Consider the following 23,457-nt stretch of genomic DNA (forward strand, 5'->3'; position numbering starts at 1 on the left):
GGCAAACAAAGAGTGTGGGAGATGAGAATGGGGAGGAGGTGATAGGACAGAAGGTGTGGGGACACAGTATGTTACTGTAGGTTGAGGCCGGGATAATTACAGGAGCAGAGGATGTGTTCTACGGATAACTCCCATCTGTGTAGTTCAGAAAAGCTAGTGGTGGAGGGGAGGATCCAGATGCCTTGGGCTGTAAAGCTGCCATTGAAATTACTGTTTGGATGCATGTTTTGCCACAGGTTGGTCTACTCTGCTCTTGGCCACAGCTTGGTGGTGGCCATTCATCCTTGCGGACAACTGGATGGAAGTCATAACAATATTAAAAAATTGTGCAATGACTGCACCAGTTCTGCTAAATGACATTGTTGTTTACACAGGCAGCCCAGCCCCTGATGGGGCAGGATAAACCTGCGACAGGACTGGAATAGGAAGCACTGGGTGGGTGAACTGAGTAGGTCTTGCATTTGGGACATCCACAGGGATATGATCCTTGTGGCTTAGGGGTTGGGGCTGGGAATGGCATAGGGATGGATTAGGATGTTGGAAGGTTGGGAAGGCAACGGAACATCACTTTAGGAGAGATGGGAAGATCTTGGGTACGATGTCCCTCATTTCAGGGCATGATAATACGTAATCAGAGCTCTGTTTCAGTCCAGGGTGGTATTGGATGATGAACAGAGCACTCCTTTGTGGCCGGTTCTTGGAGGGGGGGGGGGGCAGGGGGTAGGAGGGGAAATGGCATGGGAGATCTGTTTGTGAACTATGTTTGGAGGATAGTGCCTGTCTGTGAAGGCCTTGATGAGACACTGGGTGAGGGAGTTCTTGTCACTGCAGGTGGGGTTTACTGTGGGCAGAGGTGTGGGTGGAGCCATCAGAGAGGAGATGGTCAATGTCTAGGAAGGTGACATGCTGGATTGAGGTGAACCAGGTGTAGCAGAAGGGAGACGTTTTGAGGTTTGAAGGAATGAGATAGTGTGTCTTGGACCTCAGTCAAGATCATGAAGATAATAACGAAGATATCATCAAGAACATGAACCAGACTAGTTTCCTCTAGATGGTCCATAAACAGGTTGGCATAGGGCGGTGCCATGTGGGTGTCCATGGCTGTGCCACAGGTTTGTTTGTATGCCTTCTCTTCAAGGGAGAGGTAGTTATGGAGACAGGATAAAGTTAGTAAGGTGTAGGAGGAACGAGGTTGTGAGTTTGGAGTCTGAAGGATGTTGAAAAAGGTAGTGTTCAATAGCAGTAAGATCATGGGCATGAGGGGTGTTTGTATATAGGGACATGACATCAGCAGTGATGGTAAGGGATCTACAAGGTAAACAAAGGGGGATGGTGGAGAGTTGGTGAAGGAAGTGGTCATTATCTTTGATATAGGAGACTAGATTATGGACAACTGATTGGAGGTGTTGGTCAATGAGGGCCAAAATTATTTCTGTTGGGGCACAATAATCAAATGCACAGAGGAATTCAGGATTGTAGAACTTGTGGATATTGGGGAGCACGTAGAAGGTGGTTTTGGGGTGTCAGAGGGGTGAGGAGGAAAATAGATTCAGGGGAGAGGTTCTGGGAACGGCCTAAGGCTTTAAGCAGGGACTGGAGGTTGTGTTGGATTTCTGGGATGGTATCGATCTGGCAGAGTTTATGGGTGGTGGAATCAGAGAATTGGCAGTGGCCTTACACCAGGTAGTCACTGTGATTCATAACAACTCCCATACAGGTGGCCACCTGGGGAACAGATGAAGGCTGTGGCCAAAAGCTTATGTGTAAGTTTCTTAATTGTGCCTGCCTGCAACTTGAGATGTCATCTTTACAGTAAGTAGCACATTGTTAGAAAATCAAATAGTTATTAATGAGAATAATAACATTCCTGAAGTAGTTACATGTGAGGCCTATAAAGCTATTTGTGTTGTGAAGGCAAGAAACACACTGGGAGGTAATTGTGTTTCACAAGAAATGTTTAAAGTTGGAGGAAAAATGGAAGAAAAGAAAGTTGAAAAATTATTTAAAGAATAGAATGAAATTTTCACTCTACAGTGGAGTGTGTGCTGATATGAAACTTTCTGGCAGATTAAAACTGTGTGCCGGACCAAGACTCGAACTCGGGACCTTTGCCTTTGGTGGGCTAGTGCTCTACCACTGACCTACCCAAGCATGACACACAACCCGTCCCCACAGCCTTAATTCCACCAGTGGCTCGTCTCCTACCTTCCAAACTTCACAAAAGCTCTCCTGCGAACCTTGCAGAACTAGCACTCCTGGAAGAAAGGATATTGTGGAGACATGGCTTAGCCACAGTCTGGTGGATGTTTCTAGAATGAGAGCTTCTGTGAAGTTTGGAAGGAAGGAGACGAGGTACTGGCGGAATTAAGGCTGTGAGGACGGGGTGTGAGTCGTGCTTGGGTAGCTCGGTTGGTAGAGCACTTGCCCGCAAAAAGCAAAGGTCCTCGAGTTCAAGTCTCGGTCCGGCACACAGTTTTAATCTGCCAGGAAGTTTCTTATTTAAAGAATGTTTGCGAAAGAAGACAATTTCCCAAATGTGGAACAATGCTGTTAATATACAACATCCTAGAAAAGGAGAGACAGACAAGACAGGAACTATAGAGAAATCATTGTTCTCTCTGTAACGTGCTAGATATTCACTAGAATCAGTACCAACTCCATAAAAGTACTTTGGATTTAAATCAAGTAATAGGCAAAAAATCAGCTGAAGAACTGGATAAAGCAGAACCGACCACTTGTGTGGTACTGTCCAGAGATAGCAGTGTCACAGCAAAGTCGGCAACACGAATTGATACCACAGCCATTAGCAATAACATATGGGAGGTGCTCCAGATGAGCACGCCTCCCTCTCAGCAACAGCAGCACCTCATGCTGAGGTGAGTACGAGATGGAATCCAAAATTTTTGGGACTGGTGCTGCAATCTGGAAAGTAGGAGTAGTAGATCTTTGCACCGCTAGGTGGCAAAAGCTGCATATCTGATGAGCCAGTGTGTGGAGTGGCATTCAGCTGGGGGGTCATGTTGCATGTCTACAGTGATTTCTGTAATAATCTGTGTTTGGTGTGTGGCGATTTTACAATGGATCTGAGAACACAACTGCGCATGTGTATCAAATTCCGTGCAAATCTCAGGAAAAGTGCTATGGAGACCCTTGCAATGATTCAAATGGATTTATGATTATGACCCCAGAGACAAAGCAACAACTGTCCCAGTGGAAGAGCCTGGGCTCTCCAAGACCCAAAAAAGCGAGACAGGTGAAGAGCAAAGTGAAGAGCATGATCATCATTTTCTTTGATACCTAGGGAATTGTGCACAAAGAATTCGTCCCATCCAACCAAACAGTGAATTCCACATGCTAATGTGATGTTTTGCGATGGCTCCATGAAAACGTGCGGCGGCGACGGCCCAAACTTTGGCGTCAAGGGAACTGGCTGCTGCATCATGACAATGAGCCCTGACACACGCCTTTGCTCACCAGGACCTTTTTGGCAAAAAAAACAACATGGCAGTTGTACCCCACCCACCGTACTCGCCAGGTTTGGCATCTTGTGACGTTGTGCTATTCCCAAAACTGAAACTCAAGTTGAAGGGCCGTTGGTTCGATACTTTAAAGAGGATTCAAGAAGCATCGTTGGCGGTGATAAACACCCTCAAAGAACAGAACATCCAGAAAATGTGGCAGAAGCACTGGGACCGGTGTGTACATGTGGGTGGGAACTACTTTGAGGGTGATTGTGACTATTAGTCCAAAGGAAAAGTTTTCAACAAATGGTAGCACCAGTCCCGAAAATTTTGGATAGCACCTCGTATAGTGCTGAGCACGCAAGAGGTATTCCCAGTTCGAGATCTCAGCTACACTGGTCAACATTGTTAAGTAGGACAATGACAGTTGAAGTTTCAAATGTTGAACATTGTACCTCAAGAGAACAGTTTGTTAATTAGTGCATCAAGTAATGCTCTGCTAGTCTATGGCAGTTGTAAATTACCCAATACTCCTTTGGTAAAGAACTAAATCACACGTAAGTAAATCTTTCATTCATTTATGAAATAAAGTGAACTAACATTTCGCGTGTTCTATTCTGATGAGCCTTCTCCCAGAGCAATCAAAGAACCCACAGTAGCCTGGTCAAAACAAATGGCAATGATGATCAGCATTTAATTTCTTCGTTATTCACACCAGATATCTGCCTGTGCAGAAATTGTGCACAGTTTTCTTGCTGTTTCCTGTTTTATTCTGTTGATATAATTTGTCTCCTATTTTTCACCATGACTGGGCTGCCACAGAAAATATCTCTAACCAAAATTGCACAGTTTCAGGCACAGCAAACAAAACACCTGCTGCTCACTGTTAGCCAATTGATGTCACTACTCAACAAACAGTACTGCTGCTCTAAAATTTTGCCTATACCACAGCAAGGCAAAGAACGATCACACTACGGGGTTCAATTAGAGGCACACTTCGCTCCCTACAAAGTAACAGGTATAGAGCACAATGCTTATTGTCCACTGTTGGTCCCAAAGTGTATTGCCTCTGTATTAAACTCTATGGAGGAACTGTTTCCTAGAAAGTCACATGTGACAACAATGTGAATCTGTTAGATAAATATTTTGACAGTCAAATCCACATAGCTGCTGCTTGGCTTAAATTTTTTCCTGCAAATCAGCAACCTGCTCAGACAGTCATTAAGAGGATAACAGAACTTGGAGGTCTCACAAGATATTGTAAGTTTAAATGTTCATGTGGAATTAACTATAGTGACATAATGCCATTACACAGAATGTATCTGACGCACACATTCATGCTGCAATTCTAAAATTGCCTGACCCTGATTTAAAATACTGCACTATTTATAGTGGAATCTCAACAGAGATTGATTTTGAAGTTCCATTTATTTCTTTTGTTCATAGTGTGCTAGACACTCAGGCTCATGTATGTTATAGTGTTTAAGTAGTTCAGAATACAGCTCAAACAATAGAAACAGTAATACTGTTAGAAGTAAAAACTTAAGAGCCTTGTAGCACATGGAGTGTGTTACAAAACTCTTGAGAGATAACCATGTTCTCAGTGTTTTTCAGGGCATGACCGAAAAAATTGTCATTGTCGTATTACTAGTTGCTTTCAATGTGGACATGAAGGTCACATTCAAGTCGTGTTCCTACATGGTAGGCAAGGCAAAGATAACAGCCACTGTCATTTTAGTGTGCGGTGAGCATAGCCTTGCGTAAAGTGTACACTGTACAGGCCGTGGCACTCACTCAGGCACGAGATGAACTTAGTACTTCAGCATCGCGGAAAGCTTTCCCTGCAATACGCAGGCAGGCAAACACACTTTTCGTCCATTTACAAGTGGTAAAAAAAAAGACAATTAAGTTGCAGTTGGACTCTGGTGCCACTGTTTCCCTAATAAAGACACTTACGACAAAATCGGTAGACCATCTCTACAGCAGCCTACTTCTATTATGTCTCCTACACTGTGCAAGGAATTCCAGTCCTTGGTGGGTGTATGTAGTTTGCCAGCAACTTTCCAGGGAGTGACAAAAGTGTGCTTCTTTTCATGTACTCAATTCTAGAAACATTGTCAAGATATTTGGATTGGCATAACAGTGTCCTACTTTTTACTAGTGTTGTGTCACTTGTAACAACAACAACGCTGTACTATTGTACATATAAGTAAATTTTTTTTCCATCTGATTTTTCGATAAATTAGTGTAATCGATGTTCTGATTTCATTTCTTTTTTGTTTCATGCCATTGTGTTAAGAAAACTGTAAACAAATTTTCAATGTGAATATTAATGTTTATGTAAAATGTCAAGCAATATTGTAATAGAATTGAAATGTAACAAATTTGAGACTGTTGTAAGATATTTAAAATTGTAACTGTGCGTCTGGTCCATACGTAGGCAATGTGTTAGGATATGTAGAATGCAAAACCTCGGGTGAATACCCTGTCTGTAAGGGAGCGGTAAAAGGAGGATGGCAGGCGAGCGCAGGAAAATGCGCACGGGCGCTGCACGGCACAACGGGCTCACCAGTAGTAGTTGGAGTTTGGCATTGGTCTGAGCAACACGTTCTGGATCGAGGAGGCTCTCCTGGAAGACGTAGTTTCATTGAGCCTCGGGTATGCTATTCCAACGCCCATACAACATGGCAAAATTCCATAGGCACTAAACGGAAAAGTATTGCGACGCTATGAAGAAATAAAGTGCCGGTACGTCAAGAGCCATAGCTGTGGTTGTATGTGTGCTCTGTGCCTCGCCATCTCGCCGCCTGCCAACCGCCGCATCGATACAAACAGGTTGAAACTTTTAGTACTGTACTCGTATGGACCAGTGTTACTTTTGTTCCATACTGTTCAACAACAACTTAAATTTTACCAGAACTTTCCTATCATTTAATTATCCTCACAACTAACTTAGACAGGGTCCTTTCCAAATGTTGTGGAATCCGAGTGTCCCAAGATGAAAAATTAAAATTTTGTGTTAATAATAATTACTTGCAGACCTAACTATGTAAGAATGGTGTTTAAAGAACTGTTTTGTTAATGAACCAGTAAATGAATAACGAAGGTCTGACAAAGTTGGAAGACAACTTTAATATTGATTTAGTAATGAAGTTTAATTATTTCGAGACAGATATAATGGTATTTAAATAACCAGGAAATAAGATAAAGAGAGTAGTAACTCATATACTGGAAATCTTGAGCGCATAATGATGTCAGTAATTAATTTTTTTAATACAGTGATCATAACAGTTTCAGGGTCCCCCCCCTTTTTTTTATTCATTTGACTTCTGAAGTGTTCTAAATTGATTTGACCAGCAAAAGTTAAAGTCAATATAAAAGCCAAAATTTATCAGTGTTTTATCTTTATCAAAATTGACATTGTGTGTGTGACTCGAAAGTGCTGTTTCTAGGGTAACCTATGCCCGATTTTAATCAGATCAATAGACAGTACGAAGTTTTGTAGTATACATTATAGTGTAGTGTTATTTATTTATGGTTTTTCCATATCAGTACAGAACGTGAAACTACCAGTTCAATAGATTTTCTGGTTCTAAAATTCTACTATATTATGCAGTGTTACTACTTGTTGCTTTGCACGAATATCTGCCAACTTGTACAGGGAAGAAACTCAGTAAATGCCTAATTAGGCTGGCGACCGTATTATTAACAAATTGGTAGCATCTTCTGTGTTGTTTTTTTGTCCGTCCTGACATGTAGTTGCATTTCGGACTTACTTGACGTATCATTGTTATTACAGAGTGGGTGTAAGTCTGATTAGCCACCATTCAGGTACACGCGGTCAATATCTATACAAAAATCCTGTCTTGTAAAGTCAACCCCCATTCACTTATCATAGTACAGGTTTTAATGAGTATTGTGTGCTCCACACGCGCACATTACACACTGAATTTTTCAATAGGCACCATCTTGATTAAGTGGTGAAATTGTCCTCGTAACCCCCTATTCAGTAGAAAAGAAACCATATGACCATTGCAAGAACCAGAACCACAATTTAGCACAGTCACTGCTACATTCTGCATATGGCAATACATGTTAGTGTTCAAAAAAATCTTCAGAGAAATATCGTACTGTAGTGGGGCATCCTCCTCTAGCATTACTTTTCCTCAACAGTAGTTGTTGATACTGGAATTATTTTTCAAATTTTGGAAATGTCAATATTATCTCAGCTGCTTTTCTGAAAACTTTCATATAATTTTATACACAGTATGTTATATTTCAAGCTTTTTTTGATGTTACATTCGGTAAGTACTAGCTCTGAATGTACAGTTAAAAAAAAAAAAAAAGAAACATTTGAAATTATGAATTATTTGGCACACTTAAAATTTATATTATTAATTACACAATCTATTACTGTTTACTATGTTTATTTCTGGATTCACTTATGAAATAATAATGGAAACTAATAGAAATTCATTTGTCAAGAAAACTTTTAAACCGTCTGGAATATTGTTATTACCGCAGAGTGCGGGAGTAGTAAGCATGCCTCTGATGTGATCAGATGTATTTTTGTATTTTGGGCGAACAATGTAATTTCGGCTTTGTTAATGTAAAAATTCAAAAGACTATGTGATATACTAAAATACAACAAAATATAGTAAAATAACAACAAAAATTCTGCAGCAACAACCTTCAAATTTATTTAGATCAATTCAACCATGAAGACCTAAAATGTGAGAATTTCAGCTTCAAGAATCAGACCCCCTAGACAAGAAGAACTAGGGCTAGCTCTACACGAGAAGCTAAGTAAACTAAAAAGTTTATTGCAACCTTTGCTCCTCTCAAATTTTTCATAAAAGACTTTGCTTATTGTAGTGGAATTAGGAAGGAGAGAGGAGATTACAGTATGACATACAGATATTTTGAAAGCCACAAAACCACATACTATTATCCTAGACCAATAACATTGGTTTATACACAACTGAGGTAGTGCCCTAAATTCGTTTAAGCAATATGCACAGAGTCACAGTGTGAGAAATAATATACTGCATAACTCTTTGGTGAGGTCAACAATGGACCTCTCCTGATGTTCCAGAGTGTTAAACTCTGTCTGAAGGCCAAAATGAGACTGTTAGCAGATTGCTTTGAGTTGGTGGACATTATGTATGTTTTCTCCTTCAAGTAGAGCATCTTAAATAGTTTTAAAGGCATTTTTATGAGGACTAACACGATCTGTACCCAATCAAACAACCAAGTTTGAAAGCAATGAGATTTGCATAATAGCGTATTCTGCTGTGTCGAAGTTTCATATTAACTACAAGCTCTACCTTCTATGAGACAAGTGATACAACTACACATGGTGGTCAGATATTTCTGGTATGACTACATAAATATACGAAAATCATCTGAAAATGTAAATGTCCAATACAGTGAGCATGTCATAAAATAGTAACTGTGAGCCTTTGATGATTTCTGCAATTGTGCTGCAAACTTTCAACCTCCAGCTTATAACAGATAAAGTTAGAAAAATAATAAGATAGACTAGGTTGGTTGGTGGTTGTTTGGGAGAGGGGACCAAACAGCAAGGTCATTGGTCCCATCAGACTAGAAAAGGATGGGGAAGTAAGTCCACCGTGCTGTTTCAAAGGAGACATCCTGGCATTTGCCTGAAGTGCTTTAGGGGAATCACAGAAAACCTAAATTAGGATGGCTGGACGCATGTTTCAACCGTCGTCCTCCCGAATGAGAGTCCAGTGTGCTAACCACAGCGCCACCTTGTTCAGTGAACATATACTACAATTTATTTAACCCATCTAAGGAGGACAGTACATGTAACATTCCTGTGTATATAGTTTAAAGTGAAACAGCCCGAAGTTACAGCATCTCCTTTTCTTTCATTTCATTTCTCATCCATAACCAGACATACACTTTATATGGAACGTCTGATAGCAGATTACTCTCACTGCACCACAAATTTACATGCAAGATCCAAACATATACAATGGAAGTTAGCAACTTCATTGTTTTTTATCTGACCATATCCTCACTACTTAGTAGCTACTGTAAGTAATCCTTACCTGGAAGAGAAAAGGGAACTAAGTCATACTGCACTGCTGCTGCTGCAGTAGTATACAATGAAAGTTATCTCCTAACAACCAGCAAGTACAGTATGCAACAGATTGAGAAAAATAATTCATTTTATGGCTATTTTCATATATGACAATGTGTTTCCTGTATGGTGGGTGAAGCAGACACCAATACTGTGCACAGAAGTTTGCATGTCTTCTACTCATATTGCCACAGAAAAAATTAATTTTTAATGTCTATACTAAAACAGGATTTCCTGGACAATGGTCAGAGTTTAGTGAAACATCTACTTACGTTAGAATTTACAGGTGCTCCCTAAATATTATGTCTGGAATACCAGAGGAAAAGAAGTCTTGTGGGTTTAAACTTGAATTCTTGGTATGTCCTGTGGACATTGTATTTTCTACTGAGATGATTATAAGTTGATTGTGTGAAATTTAATGTTGTCTCATACTGTAACAATACTTGTTAGAAAACATTCTGTAGCACCAACTACTGCTAAATGTGTATGAAGGAATTAAGTAATCACAAGGGAAATATGCCAGACACACGTATCATCAAATAAAATGTCTGTGGATAAGACCTGTCCAAATGTGTACTTGGAATATTCCTTGCTATACTAAAATTCTGAAAAAGAAGCTCAACATACATAACTGACTGTCACATTATCTAGTAGACATTATAGAAACCTAATACACTGCCATTATCACTGCACTGGAACATATAGAGTTCAGTAAAAAGTACTTCCTATTTCATACAGTAGCATTTTGTTTAATCACCTCTATCAGAACTACCATTAACCATTCAGAACAAGGACAAGGGTTTGTTATAAAACATTATACTTTGTATCATTTTCACAACTGCATGAGAGTTTCGGGCAACAATATTTCACCACTGTAGTAGTGTCCAATCTGAGCTCTCAACAATCATCTCTTCAAGCTCTGTTTCTTCTGCAAAAATCTTTATACTCTGGTACTCATTATAACCATGAAAATAACTCTGCTGTATTTCTGAAAGTCATTAAGCTATACAGCCTGTTCCCTTGTTGCTTACAACAGCTTTAACAAATACATATTTCTGAGGCCTGCTTGACGGTACAGATACTTGCATACCTTTGTGCCTAAATACAGGAGTTCGCTTCAGGATATCTGGTTGGCACTGCTAATTATAGTTGCCCAGAAATAATGATTTCTCAGAAAAAATTGAATGTCCACATCTACAGCATCATTGAGTAGAAAAGTATTCATTGCTAAAAAACGTGTAATCAGAATAATTGCTGGTGCCCACCCACGGTCATCCTGCAGACATCTATTTAAGGATCTAGGGATCCTCACAGTAACCTCACAGTATATATATTCAATTATGAAATTTGTTGTTAATAATCCAACCCAGTTCAAAAGTAATAGCAGTGTGCATAGCTGTAACACCAGGAGAAAGGATGATCTTCACTATGCAGGGCTAAATCTGACTTTGGCACAGAAAGGGGTAAATTATGCTGCCACAAAAGTCTTTGGTCACCTATCAAACAGCATCAAAAGCCTGACAGATAGCCAACCAACATTTAAAAATAAATTAAAAGAATTTCTAGATGACAACTCCTTCTACTCATTGGCTGAATTTTTAGATATAAATTAAGGGAGGGGAACAAAACCAACTTAAACATTAGTGTCATGCAATATTTTGTGTAATGCAATATCTTGTACAGACATTTTTTATTAACCTGACACGTTCCACATCATTACGAAGTGTCGTATTCATGATCTATGGAACAAGTATTAATTTAATCTAATCTAATCTAATATTTAGAGAATACTGTAATACACGATGTCCTGGTGTACTGGCTTCTTACATCCACATATATGTGATTGTCTATTGCTTATTTTATACAATTACAGACGATGGGATCCATGCCTCATTTTGAAATGGATTATGTGGGTTAACTTATTGCAATCTAAGTCTTTCACAAATTTTCAGTACAGTTAGTAAAAACGATGGTCAATCTTTATATCATCCCCGTCCCTGTATCATTCTACCAAGTACCAGTTCTAGAATGTGACTTTATTTATAACATGGTTTCCAGTGATCTGTTTCACATTGTCGATGTCCCCTTTCTGTGACTTAGTACCATGTAGCTTCCAACATGAGAGTTATATTGTCAGGACACATTTTCGTAATTATTAACAATGCTTCCATCAGTTTGGTTCTAAAAAGCTCTTGTTAATCTTAGACATATACCTCTCTGCATACATCCAATGTGCACTTTTCAACAATGGTAGTGCAACTGTAGGTCCAACTACCTTCTGCAATGCCTCAATGTTCACAAAGATGGCACTATTGCATAGTTATATTACTGTTTTATTTGTTTTGTTTTGTTTTAGGGCACAAAAACAACTCTGCTCATATGCGCTCATGTCAGAACTGTAGAACATGAAGACAAAAAAAAGGAGTTAAAAATGGATACAAGTTAAACCCAATCAATGGGCGGAAAGGCAGCTAAAAACAGGGACTTGGAGAAAGGTTCATAAAATACGCCATAGAGACAACGAGGGTCCTGAACAAAAGATTAAATGTTCTTCACCATATTGCTACAATAGATAAAAAATAAAACAAGGTCGACAGCCCACGAGTTGTTCACTAAAACGGCTGATAATTCAGGCAGCATAACATAACTGAGAATGTAAGTGGTTAACAAAAGGGCATTCTGTCAGGAAATGGTGAACCATCAAAAGTTGAGGGGAATGAGCACAAAGTGATGGGGATCACCACTTAACAAATGGTGATGGCTAAAAAGACAGTGCCCAGTATGTAACCTAACTAAATTGATCTTGTGGCGAGAGAGGCGGGAAGAGGCTGACCAAACCGTTGGGAGTGGTTTAATTCCCCAGAGCTTGTTCCCACGAAGGGATGGGAGGGTACGGATGAAGTGAGAGCATTATCTAGCTCCCTCATAGTAAAGGTGTCATTGTAGCACTCACAATTCTGAGAAGAGAAGGATATCGCCCAAGTGTCCTCCACACATTTCCGATGGAGGAAGGCAGGGTGATACTGGGTGGAGCTCGAAATCTCTGTGAAATAGTGACCCAAGGTGTTGGAGACAGTAACAGGTCCACTATCACATCCTCTGCTTTAGTCAGGCTAGGAATTGGGAAATGGAAGTTGGTCCCAGAGAGCTGTCGGAGATGGGCCCACACGATGGAAGAGGGAGTGGAACTATTCAAAGAACTAGTAAATGAAATCCAGCTAGCTTTTTTGCTATCCTGAAGAACGCGACGACACTGCGCACGCATCTGTTTATAACAAATGCAGTTTGCCATCGCATATCTGTGTGCGCGAATTGCATTTCAGTTCACCTCACTCCACAAAGGGACTGGGACACAGCACAGTAAAAATGAAGTGCGTGGAATGGAAAATCGAAGGTTGCCAGGGAGGAGTAAAGCCTCCAGTTGGGCTTAGAAAGCTGTCATTCGGGCGTGCACATCGGTGGGGTAAGAGTTGGCAAACGGATAGCACACGGGAAATGGTTGCTCGAGTATGTGTCAGAGAGAATGGACCACTGTTGACGACGGGCAAGCTGGGCACTGCAGAAGGAGAGGTCCAAATGGGAATAGGTATGCGTGGAGTCTGAATGGAATGCGAGTGCTCCCGTGTTAAGACAAATGAGGTTAAGTTGATTCAGGTGGTCAGCCAAGGTGGCACCTCTTGAACAGGTTCTGGAAGAACCCCAAAGGGGATGGTGCTCACTAGTCACCGAGCAGCAGAAAGGGGTGAGGGAGATGTCCAATACATGGGAGGAATATGCCCTGGTGATACCGTTTGACAGAAGGATGTAAACGGTACAAAGGGAAAAAGTGAAGTGAGGAAGGAAAATGCGAACTGCCACAGCTCAAAGCCGGGTAGTCAGGGATATGGTTTCAACTACGAACACCATCCCAGATGAGCAGCATGACTCCCCATGAGACGGAATGCCATCCTCAGGCGGAAGGTCAAAGTGGACCAGAAAGAAATACAAGAGGTCAAAGCGGTCATTACGACGCAATTTTGTTTCCTGGAGGCAGAGAACACATGGACACTGCGATTCAAAGAGCAACCGCAATTCCTCATTGTTGGATCTAAGGCCACGAATGTTCCATTGGAGGAGACTCACGACAAGGAAACGGAAGGAGGGATAAAATGAAGGGGTATTACCTCGGCGGCTGCCAAGTGCCAGCCTTCGAAGACACACTGTGACAAGGCACAGAGGCTGAAGGATCCTGCTCCCTGAGATCGACAGAGGCATCGGCATTCTCCTTCTGTTGGTCTGTGGAGTACAGGGCAGAAAAACGATTGGCAGTGCGCACCGGTGACACAGAGGTAGGCTAAATGAGGGTATCACATGGTGACACCATTCAAGAGGATTCTGAGTTGGAGAAGGAGAAGACTGTTTGCCTCTGTTTGACTTATTGGAGCCTTTGTGGGTGGCATATGATGAGTCAAATGTTTGTCGGATGGAGAGTCTTAACAGTGTAAGGCACCTTTTCCTTCACCAGGATCTGGTGAAAGGCCCGCTCATCAAGATACATGGGGCAATCTTGGGATGTGGCTGCATGGTTGCATTGCAACTCATGCAGCAGGGAGGTGGTGGACAATCACCCTTGTGAGCATCCTTACGACAGGTTCCACATTTGGCCAGGTGTTGATGGAACATGGTGTGTGGTTGTCAACAATGACACTGGTAGCAGTGCATCAGGATGGAAATATACCATTGGTCTGTGATAACTTCATAGCCTGCTTTGATATTGGAGGGAAGTACTACTCTATCAAACATCAGAAAGAGAGTGCGTGTGGGCACTAAGGACGCATCTACCTTTTCCATCATCCAACAGACTGCAGTGACGCCCTGATCAGAGAAGTACATTTGGATTTCTGCCTTGGTCAGACCACCGAGCAGCCAAGTGTAAATAACACCACACGAAAAACTCAGTGTGTGATGAGCTTCAACACAAATAAGTTAACTCTAGAGGAGCAAAGCTGCAAGCAGTTGTTGGGCTTGAGAATCAGACGTCGTCTCCAAAAGCAAAGTGTCATTGTGTAAATGAGCAGTATTTCACAGGACTGGCAACTGCACCAATGCCTTTCTGAATAATAAATGGATTTACTGTTGCACAGACTGACTGACTGAAGTACTTGAAACCATGAGAAACCATGGTGCAGCTGGCATTTAGTAGACATAGTGTGAAGAAGATGAGTTGCAAGAGAATCCCCCATGATTGCCAGCATCTATGATGGCACACTCCTCTCAACTGGGGTCCCCCCCTCAGAAGGGGGTGCACCTGCCTTAGGTGATTGTTCACACCTCAGCTCACACCACCTGAACACCTGACAAGAGGGACCAATTGGCAATTTGGCAAGGTAGCAGCTCAGGCAATCACCCCTCCCTGGGCATGGCCTGTACCTGGGGGTATGTGCGAACCCTACCTATTGACCCGGGGCTGGGAATTACGCTTTAGCCAGTCACCTGTTATATGTCAGACAGGTGGGCTGGCCTTCAGGAATGCACAGGCAGGAAGAAGAAAAAGAGGAACCTCAAACACCGAAGCGGAGGAAGAATAGGAGAAGGGGTAAGAAGAAAGAAAAAAGGACGAAAAACAGTGGAGAGAATGTTCTGATATCTGCTGCTGAAAATGCAGAACACATTTCCAAAAACATCCAAGACATGTTCCCCAAGGGAGGGGAAAAAGAATAGCATGAGGGCAGATGCGCAGCATGGAAGGGAAAAGATGCTGCAAAGGCTGGGGCCTTGTTGTAGCCAAGCATGAACCTGCCAAATAGTGGTGATCCCCCTGAGGTGATAGTTATATTATTGACAACAGCAGTTTGCAAGACAGAGTTCCAACTTGGGCAATGTTCTGCAAACTTCCTGAGAGATTTCACCAAAACCTACATATCTTTTCATCTATATACAAACCTGGCTCCTCCAAGTTCTCCTAAATAAACCTTTCAGTAGTAAGAAGGTTGTCATGTGGGCAGCACTATGAGTTCACACCAGTACCGAGTCAGTAACAGAGCACTTTTCACTTTTGGATCCAGCTATGAAGCAAGATCAGAGTTCAATGTCCTGTAGACAGTGTAGTCATTAGAAATGGAGCACAAGCTCAGGTTATGAATGAATGGGGAAGTAAATCAGCTGTGCCCCTTTCAAAGGAACTGTCTGGGCATTTGCCTGGAGCGATTTAGGAAAGTAACGGAAAACCTGAATCTCGATGGCCAGGTGGGGATTTGAACCACTGTCCTCCCGAATGTGAGTTCAGGGTGCTAACCACTGTGCCATCAGTCCTCTAGCTAAAATTTCGAATCTTCTGAAAGGTATACCAGTATGACAACTGCACAAGCTCCATGATTTTATTTATATCATCCAGCCCACCCAGTAAGAGATTGGTTAAAGCTTTAAAAACATGGATCCGCTTGTGTGTTCATTGAAGCATCTTTACCCTCTCCTTTTTTAAATTTCTGTGGCTCTTAGTGTTTTTCAGATCTCCAGAATGCAACCCAGTGAGCGTGTGTGACATAGCATGATGGATTCTTCCTATCGGTTTTTCTACTCCCATACATAACCAAATTTTTTTGTTAATTTTTATCTAATTTTCAATACATTTATCTGTTGACATGCGACATCTACATGCGAATCTCAAATTCTTATTTAGACTTAATTTTAATGGAATTTATTAGTCAGATTTCTATTTTGATTGTTTTGATTTCATTGGTGTAATTGCTTTTCATTAGGGCACTTATAGTTAGAAAATACAATTACTTGATGTTAGTACTACAGTTCGTCACACACACAAAATCTGTAAGCTAATCAATATATTTCAGAAAAGTGACCTATGCCATTCAAACGTTAAGCATTCTGTCTTTCCAGTAGAGTATTTTAAATGAATTAAAACTAAATATTTTCTGAAATAATTAAACTTGAATTTCAGAGCCACTGTCAATTTCTATTGCAGATTTCCTCACTACCACTGTTAGATTCTGATCTTTGATCTTTGACTATCTATCTGGGTTAACAGTTTCATAATGTGTAATTCTTCCGACTGAGTATCTTAATCAAATTCACTGCTGATCAGATGCTTTATTCTCTCTTTTAGATAAAGCCATCACTGAATACAGCCAGCTTTCACCTTCCTCTTCCTTCCCAAAAGTCACAATATTCACCTGTAGCTGGTTGATACATAATCTGGGGATTGTTAATATGTGACACACAGATATCCATACTAGTACAGACATCTGTCTTTTGAGCTTCAACTTTTTTTATAGTGTAATGAAAACACATATGCAAACACCTCCCCCCCCCCCCCCCACCCCCCCCCCCCCACACACACACACACAGAGAGAGCAACCCAAATGCAAACATCCATCACTACAGCATCTCTCATAGACATGATGTTGGACAGATCACGTGCAGAGATAAGAACTGTTTGACAAAGGGTTTTACACGAGGTTTTGGCAGGTTATGGTCACTAGCATGTGTGGCAAAGAAATGAGTGTTACCACAGCCATGGGTGGGTGTGTATCACAAAAGAGCAGTATATCAAAAGCTATGAACATCTCTGTGGTGTTACATTTGTGTATGTGCCCCATATCAATCAACTACACGCGAGTAGTGACCTTTCCTTGTGTTTTATTATTTCCATTTTAGAATTTATGTTCTGTAGTTATTTGTGCTGTTTACAGTTTGTTGTCATAAACGTGAACTAGCAACAAATTTCAGCTGTTTTTTCCCCCTTCCAAATGCAAAAATTGAACTAGGAATTTGGCAAGATTCTGAGTCAAAATTACTGACCCGAGCTTACTTCGTAAGCTTGACAGGGCTACAAATTATGGCTGGTCAATTTTAGCACATCACACAAATACCAAGGATGCAGCAATGTCTCTAACTGCAAAATATACACATCGTTCATTTTTACTGGTCTTTTAACTTCACTTTTTTATGGCCCTTCTGTGTATTGAAAATGTCTCCATCCTGTATCCACAGTGTTTAAAAAGGAATTAATTTCAATCTTACAGGTTTCATAATGAACAAGAGAACAGACCCATGCATGTTATAGCTATATAATAATTTATTTACACGGTGCTATACTTACAAACATCTGTCACAGCATATCATGTAACCATCATCATGTTGGAAATTGCTGCAAAATCAATACATTATGTCAGAGGTCAGGTTTGGACACTGCACTGTTAAGTAATGTTTAAATATTTGGTTTAATTAATCTCAGTAACAATAAAAATGCTACATAATTTGATCTCCAAATAGAAAAGTAAAAACTAACACAGAATGTTTTTCACATTTTAAAAGGAAAAATACAAAATGCCATTTCTTCCCGAGAGCAGTATTTGTTACACTAAATAAATGAAAATAGCAACTGTTCTGCTCAGGTATATCAAGAGAGATTACTTTTGAATCTGTTTTCATTGACTATGGAGACAGCATGAAGTCAATTTTACTGTTCTTTGAGCAGAAGGTACATCTGAGTTTTGAGGGCAATTTCAGAAGCATGGTTTTTGCTGACAGCAGTTAAGAAATTCAGAAGTAGGTAGAATGAAATGATTTTTGTATGATGGGCTGTTAGTGTATCCATCATCCAGTCTATCATTGCTACTTTTATGCATAGCTTTCACCACCAATTTTCCAGCAGCATTAACCAAAATTTTTATTTTATTTTTATTTACTTATTTATTTTTGCAGAAGTAACAATGAGAAAGAAAATATCTGTCCTCACACCTGAAGTGGCATGAAATGACAGCCCACTGTATCGAGTAAATCTTCATAATAATACCATTCATCTTATTACAATATTGACATTAACTGACAAAATAATATTCATCAATTATTTCCCCCAATTTTACTGTTTCTACCTCTTGCCCATCTGCCGATAGTGTGGCCAGGCAGTCATTTGTTCCAAAATTAAGATTGTGCTTGTGAATCTGGCTTTGGGAAGCACTATAAATTTTCACATAGAGGTTCCTCAACTTCACAGCAATTTGTCTTCATTCTAAAAATTTTGCATGCTGTAAAACTGTTAATACATCTCCTACAGAAGACAACAGCAAAAGCATAAATCACTGTGAATCCTCAAACATACAAATTTACAAGGCAGTAGTAAGTACAGCAGCCAACAGCATTGAGGCCATGGTAAAACCGGTTCCGTCAGATCGCTGAAGTTAAGTGCTGTTGGGTGGCCATTCTGAGTCTGCTGAGTGCTGCTGGCAAGCGGGCTGCACTCAGCCATTGCAAGGCCAATTGAGTAGCTACTTGACTGCATAGTAGAGGCTCCGGTCAATGAAACTGACAATGGCAGGGAGAGCAGTGTGCTGACCACAAGCCCCTCCATATCCGCATCCAATGTCGCCTATCAGATGAGGATGACACGGTGGTTGGTCAGTACCATTGGACTTTCTGAGGTCTGTTCAGATGGAGTTTAAGAGTTAAGTTTGGTAAGTATAGCAGCTAATCACAACAAAGAAAGAATTTCATTGAACTCCACAGAGGACTGAAGAAACAGTTTTCTTTAAACGTTACTAAGAAGGCAGAAGCAGCTACCTCTGGCAGTTAGTAGTAACTAAGGCTAGTATTCAATTTCAGTTAATCGGCACAAATAAATTGAAAAAAAAAATTTAAAAAAAAGAGAAAGAAAGAAAGAAAAACTGTGGAGCAATCTGAATACCATTATGAATACGCCCTTCAAACAACTTCCTAAGACAGCTTTCCAACAACTAGGTAAAAGATAAGATAATGTGTGTGATGTATAAACTCACTATGTTTAAACCTCTCTGAACTGTTTATTGGACCTGCTCTGTAAAATACAATACAATGAGCTGAACAAAATAGTGTGCCTTCCCCAATTTATTAAGTACGACTGCTCACTTTTTTTAACCTTGTGGTGCACAATTTTCACTGGAGTGAACAGTTTTTAAGGGTCACTTCTCTGGTGTTTTCGGTCAGACATGAGGTTGCAAATGTATGCATGGCACAACACCAGAAGGGAGTGCCAGCTGCAGTGGATTGAGTGCATTTGCAGCCTCAGGACTGACTACCAACTTAGAGAAGTGACCATTAACAGCCATCCACTGTAATGGACACTACATGCCCCAGGGTTAACAGCTTGTAGTTTTTATTATCGTAGGTGATGATTTATTGCAACAGGAAAGCTTTAGTTTTTGACAGAAATAAAATTGCTGTTGCTATACTGTTGGTACTGTATCGACAATTTTGTCTCTTGATGAAGAGATGGCGAAAAAAATAAAAATGTGTAACAAAAATTAAATAATGTGTTTATTTGCAATGCAGCACAATAAATTCAATGAAAGATTATTTACAATTGAATATGTATGAAAAAGACTTACCACACACAACGTGTAATACTGTCCTCTTCATTCCCTTCGTCCTCAGGAGCCGTTTCGGTTTCTTCGCCCAGAGGATCTATTTCACGCTCACTGCCACTGCTGATTGCACTATTTGTCTCATCATCATCATAATCATCATCATGAACAACAACATCTTTCAACTTACGTACATTCAGCAGGAAACCTACAAGCAAATACTTAATGTTTGTCTGCATCATTCAGATTTTGTATTAACAAACAATATAAGAAAAATTACAAATTATAACATTTTTTTTTTGTAAAATTTATCCTTTGAGGTCTTGTTTTCGTATTTGTTGCACTCTGGTTTAATTTAATTATTGCAAAACAAAAAATACATACTTTAATCGAACCATCATTTAGTGGTCCAAATCATTTAGTCTTATTTGTAGACTATCATGAATGAAAAACAGAATGAGACTTCATAGGAAAGATGCACGTAGCTACTTATAGCTGACGAAATGTTGAACTGAGCAGTAGCAGTAGTGACAGATAATACTACTACATAAATTCAAATTGTTTCTCTAATGTTTCATATCATTCTTGCATTTAAAAAATCAAATTAAATAATCTGGTAGAATCAACTACTTACTGGTTCTTTTGTCTCATCACAATTTAGTGATGCCAATCTTCAGAAATTATGTTAGAGAGGTTAACGGTTCATCATATGTCATTCAAATACAGAAATATTCAACATTTTCAATTATCAGTTCAACACAGCACAAATACTCTTTCGTTATGATCCAGATCTCTAACAGGATAAATATGTTTTGTGCCTTCTTTTAATAGCAGATATTAAGCACAATACCAAATATAAAATAAGATGATAAAGATCTGTGCATCTTAAAATAGCATTGGTTACTTTTGAAACATAACTTTCCAGGATTGTTCTCTGCGCCCCCCCCCCCCCCCCCCCCCAAGAAATATTTAAATATTTAGCGGAGAGACCCCTCCATCACAAAAGCGCCATTGTTTTTTATAACAAACTGTGCAGTATGATACGTTTTATTTCTGCAATCAAAACACACGGCAAGCTTTCCAATTCAGCCCAGCTGGCTTCATAGCTGACAATTTAGTTAGCGCTTCCTGCATGAAATGACAGAAGTTAATACAGGGGCTGGCAAAGAGACCTCCCATATTTGGAGAGGCTGCTGTATGAGTGGTGGTGAGGTTACTGATGTGGAGGAGGTATCAATCGATTGCGGTGTTCGTGCCATTTCCATCAGGCATAATGTCTTTTCTTTTATTTCTAAGTTGAAGACAGTACGTATTTTCTTTGGCCTGGCAAAAGCATTTGATTGTGCAGACCATGCAATACTGTTGCATAGTTGGAAAATTATTGTATTAAAGAAAAAGCACAACAATGGTTCACTTCATACTGCAAAATACGAAGCATAAGGTTGTCAACAGGGAAGAGGTCTGAATCTGACAGGGTAATGTAAAGAGGTGGATGCCAAAGATATCTGTTCTGGATCCAACGTTTTTCTTTACGTGTGTATCAATGATCTGCCACTAAATACAACAAGTGGTTCAAAAACTTTTCTCTCTGCAGATGACAAGTGTTACTACGGACCTGCCTCAATAGCCATGCATGTTAAAGCAACACCTCTGGGATGGTAAGTATGTGCCAATTCAGACAGCATCTTCTGCCTGGTAGATTAACAACGAGGGTCAGGGTCCTGGCCAACCTGGATGTGGTTTTTAGGCAGTTTCCCACATGCCACTAGATGAATAAAAGGCTGATATGTGAATACCAGGCTGGTACGCAAGTTCTGCTTCAGTTATATGATTTGCAAACATTTAAAAACCTTCTGATCACTCTCACATGAATGATACAAGACAGTTGGGGTACACATATTCCATCCTGGGGGTTATGGCGTGCATCTGGCCATCCCTTAAAATTAACCATGCCAAATCCATTAATCACCCTGCTGACCCTGCTTTGATGTGGGTCATAAGTGCAAGAAGAAGAAGAAGAAGAAGAAGGTGTTACTGTGAAAGATAGGGAGCATAACATACATGATATAGCTAATAGGGTAATCAGTAACATCAACACATGGTTTTCAGGGAACAAATTAACACTTAAACCGTAACAAAAAACAATGCCCACAGTTTCTGATATTGAACCTCTTGGAAATGCGAACATTTATTGTTCAATGTTGGTCAAATAGTAAAGTCTACCATTTTCATTTCTTAGGACTGAGGGCAGGTGGAAGACTTTCTTGGAAGTATCACATTCAAGATCTTGTGCAAAAACTGCATGCTGTTATCTTCACTTATAGAATGATCGCCACTGTCTCTAACATTGAAACACAAAGCTTGTTTCTTTCACACTACTATCACTATGGAGTTATTTTTGGGGCAACCCTGTCATCCTTTAAGAATGTTCTTAGGGGTAAAAAACTACTCTACCGCATAAGTTAGTGAACTTCATGTAGGCCGTCATTTAGGTGTCTCGAAATTCTAAATATGTCATTCCTGTGCATACATTCCATTATGGGATTTGTTGTTCACAATAATGCCTGATTCAGAAGAAACTGCATCTATCATTAAGCAGCTACTAGACGTAAAAATGATACACACTTGGCTAACACTTCCTTAAGCACTGCACAGTAAGCTGTGCATTATCCAACAAGTTTTGTTTTCAATAAGCTTCAGCAGAGCTGAAAAAAATTGAGTGATAAGCCCCACATATCAACATTCAAGCTGAAAGGATTCTTTTTGGCACACACCTTCTATTCTGCACAAGAGTTTCTTGCAGTAGTTGACAACTTTTTTCTGTAACGTATTATTTATCTGTATATTCTTTTAAATTTTGTCATTTTTTGTTAATTATTTCATTTATTAATTTTCTAATCAGCATTCTGTTCTATGCACAGACTCATTTCATGACCAAATCGCTGTGGCTTTCTTGGTCTCATGGAACCTGATAGATAGACAAACAAATAACTATATAAAATACTTGACTTTATCCATTACTAAGAGATGTATGCTACTGATCAATTCAGATAGCTGCCTTGAAGCAACTGTGTAGTGCATCTGTTTGAAAGTTTCAAATGAACTGCTAATGGACCCAAACAACAGAGAGTGCATCAGTAACATCTCACAGTGTAGTCGTGGCACTGAGAAACTGATATCCATGATTGGAATTGTTATTAACTAAGTGCAAAGCCAATGTTTTCCGCTCCCGGGATTGGAATGACTCCTTACCCTCTCCCTTAAAACCCACATCCTTTCGTCTTTCCCTCTCCTTCCCTCTTTCCTGACGAAGCAACTGTTGGTTGCGAAAGCTTGAATTTTGTGTGTATGTTTGTGTTTGTTTGTGTGTCTATCAACCTGCCAGCACTTTCGTTTCGTAAGTCACATCATCTTTGTTTATATATATATATATATATATATATGTGTGTGTGTGTGTGTGTGTGTGTGTGTGGGTTGAGGGGAATACATTGATCGAACACCTGGGGATTCTATTTTCTATATCTGCTGTGTCTAATGCTCAAGCACCTCAAAT

At 40.1% G+C, this 23,457-nt stretch overlaps 1 protein-coding gene across 1 annotated transcript in view; it reads right to left on the reverse strand.

Annotated features, from left to right (window-relative positions):
* The window catches only part of LOC124722691, a 321,460-nt gene that overhangs the window by 133,804 nt on the left and 164,199 nt on the right, over window positions 1-23,457 (reverse strand). The window contains exons 6-7 of the mRNA XM_047247831.1: window positions 19,929-20,112; window positions 17,666-17,713 (exon numbers count right to left, since the gene is read on the reverse strand). Coding sequence (XP_047103787.1) covers window positions 17,666-17,713; window positions 19,929-20,112 — 232 coding nt within the window. The remainder of the gene's footprint in view (window positions 1-17,665; window positions 17,714-19,928; window positions 20,113-23,457) is intronic.

Source organism: Schistocerca piceifrons, chromosome X (genome assembly GCF_021461385.2).
Source record: "Schistocerca piceifrons isolate TAMUIC-IGC-003096 chromosome X, iqSchPice1.1, whole genome shotgun sequence".
Taxonomy (NCBI): Eukaryota; Metazoa; Arthropoda; class Insecta; order Orthoptera; family Acrididae; genus Schistocerca; species Schistocerca piceifrons.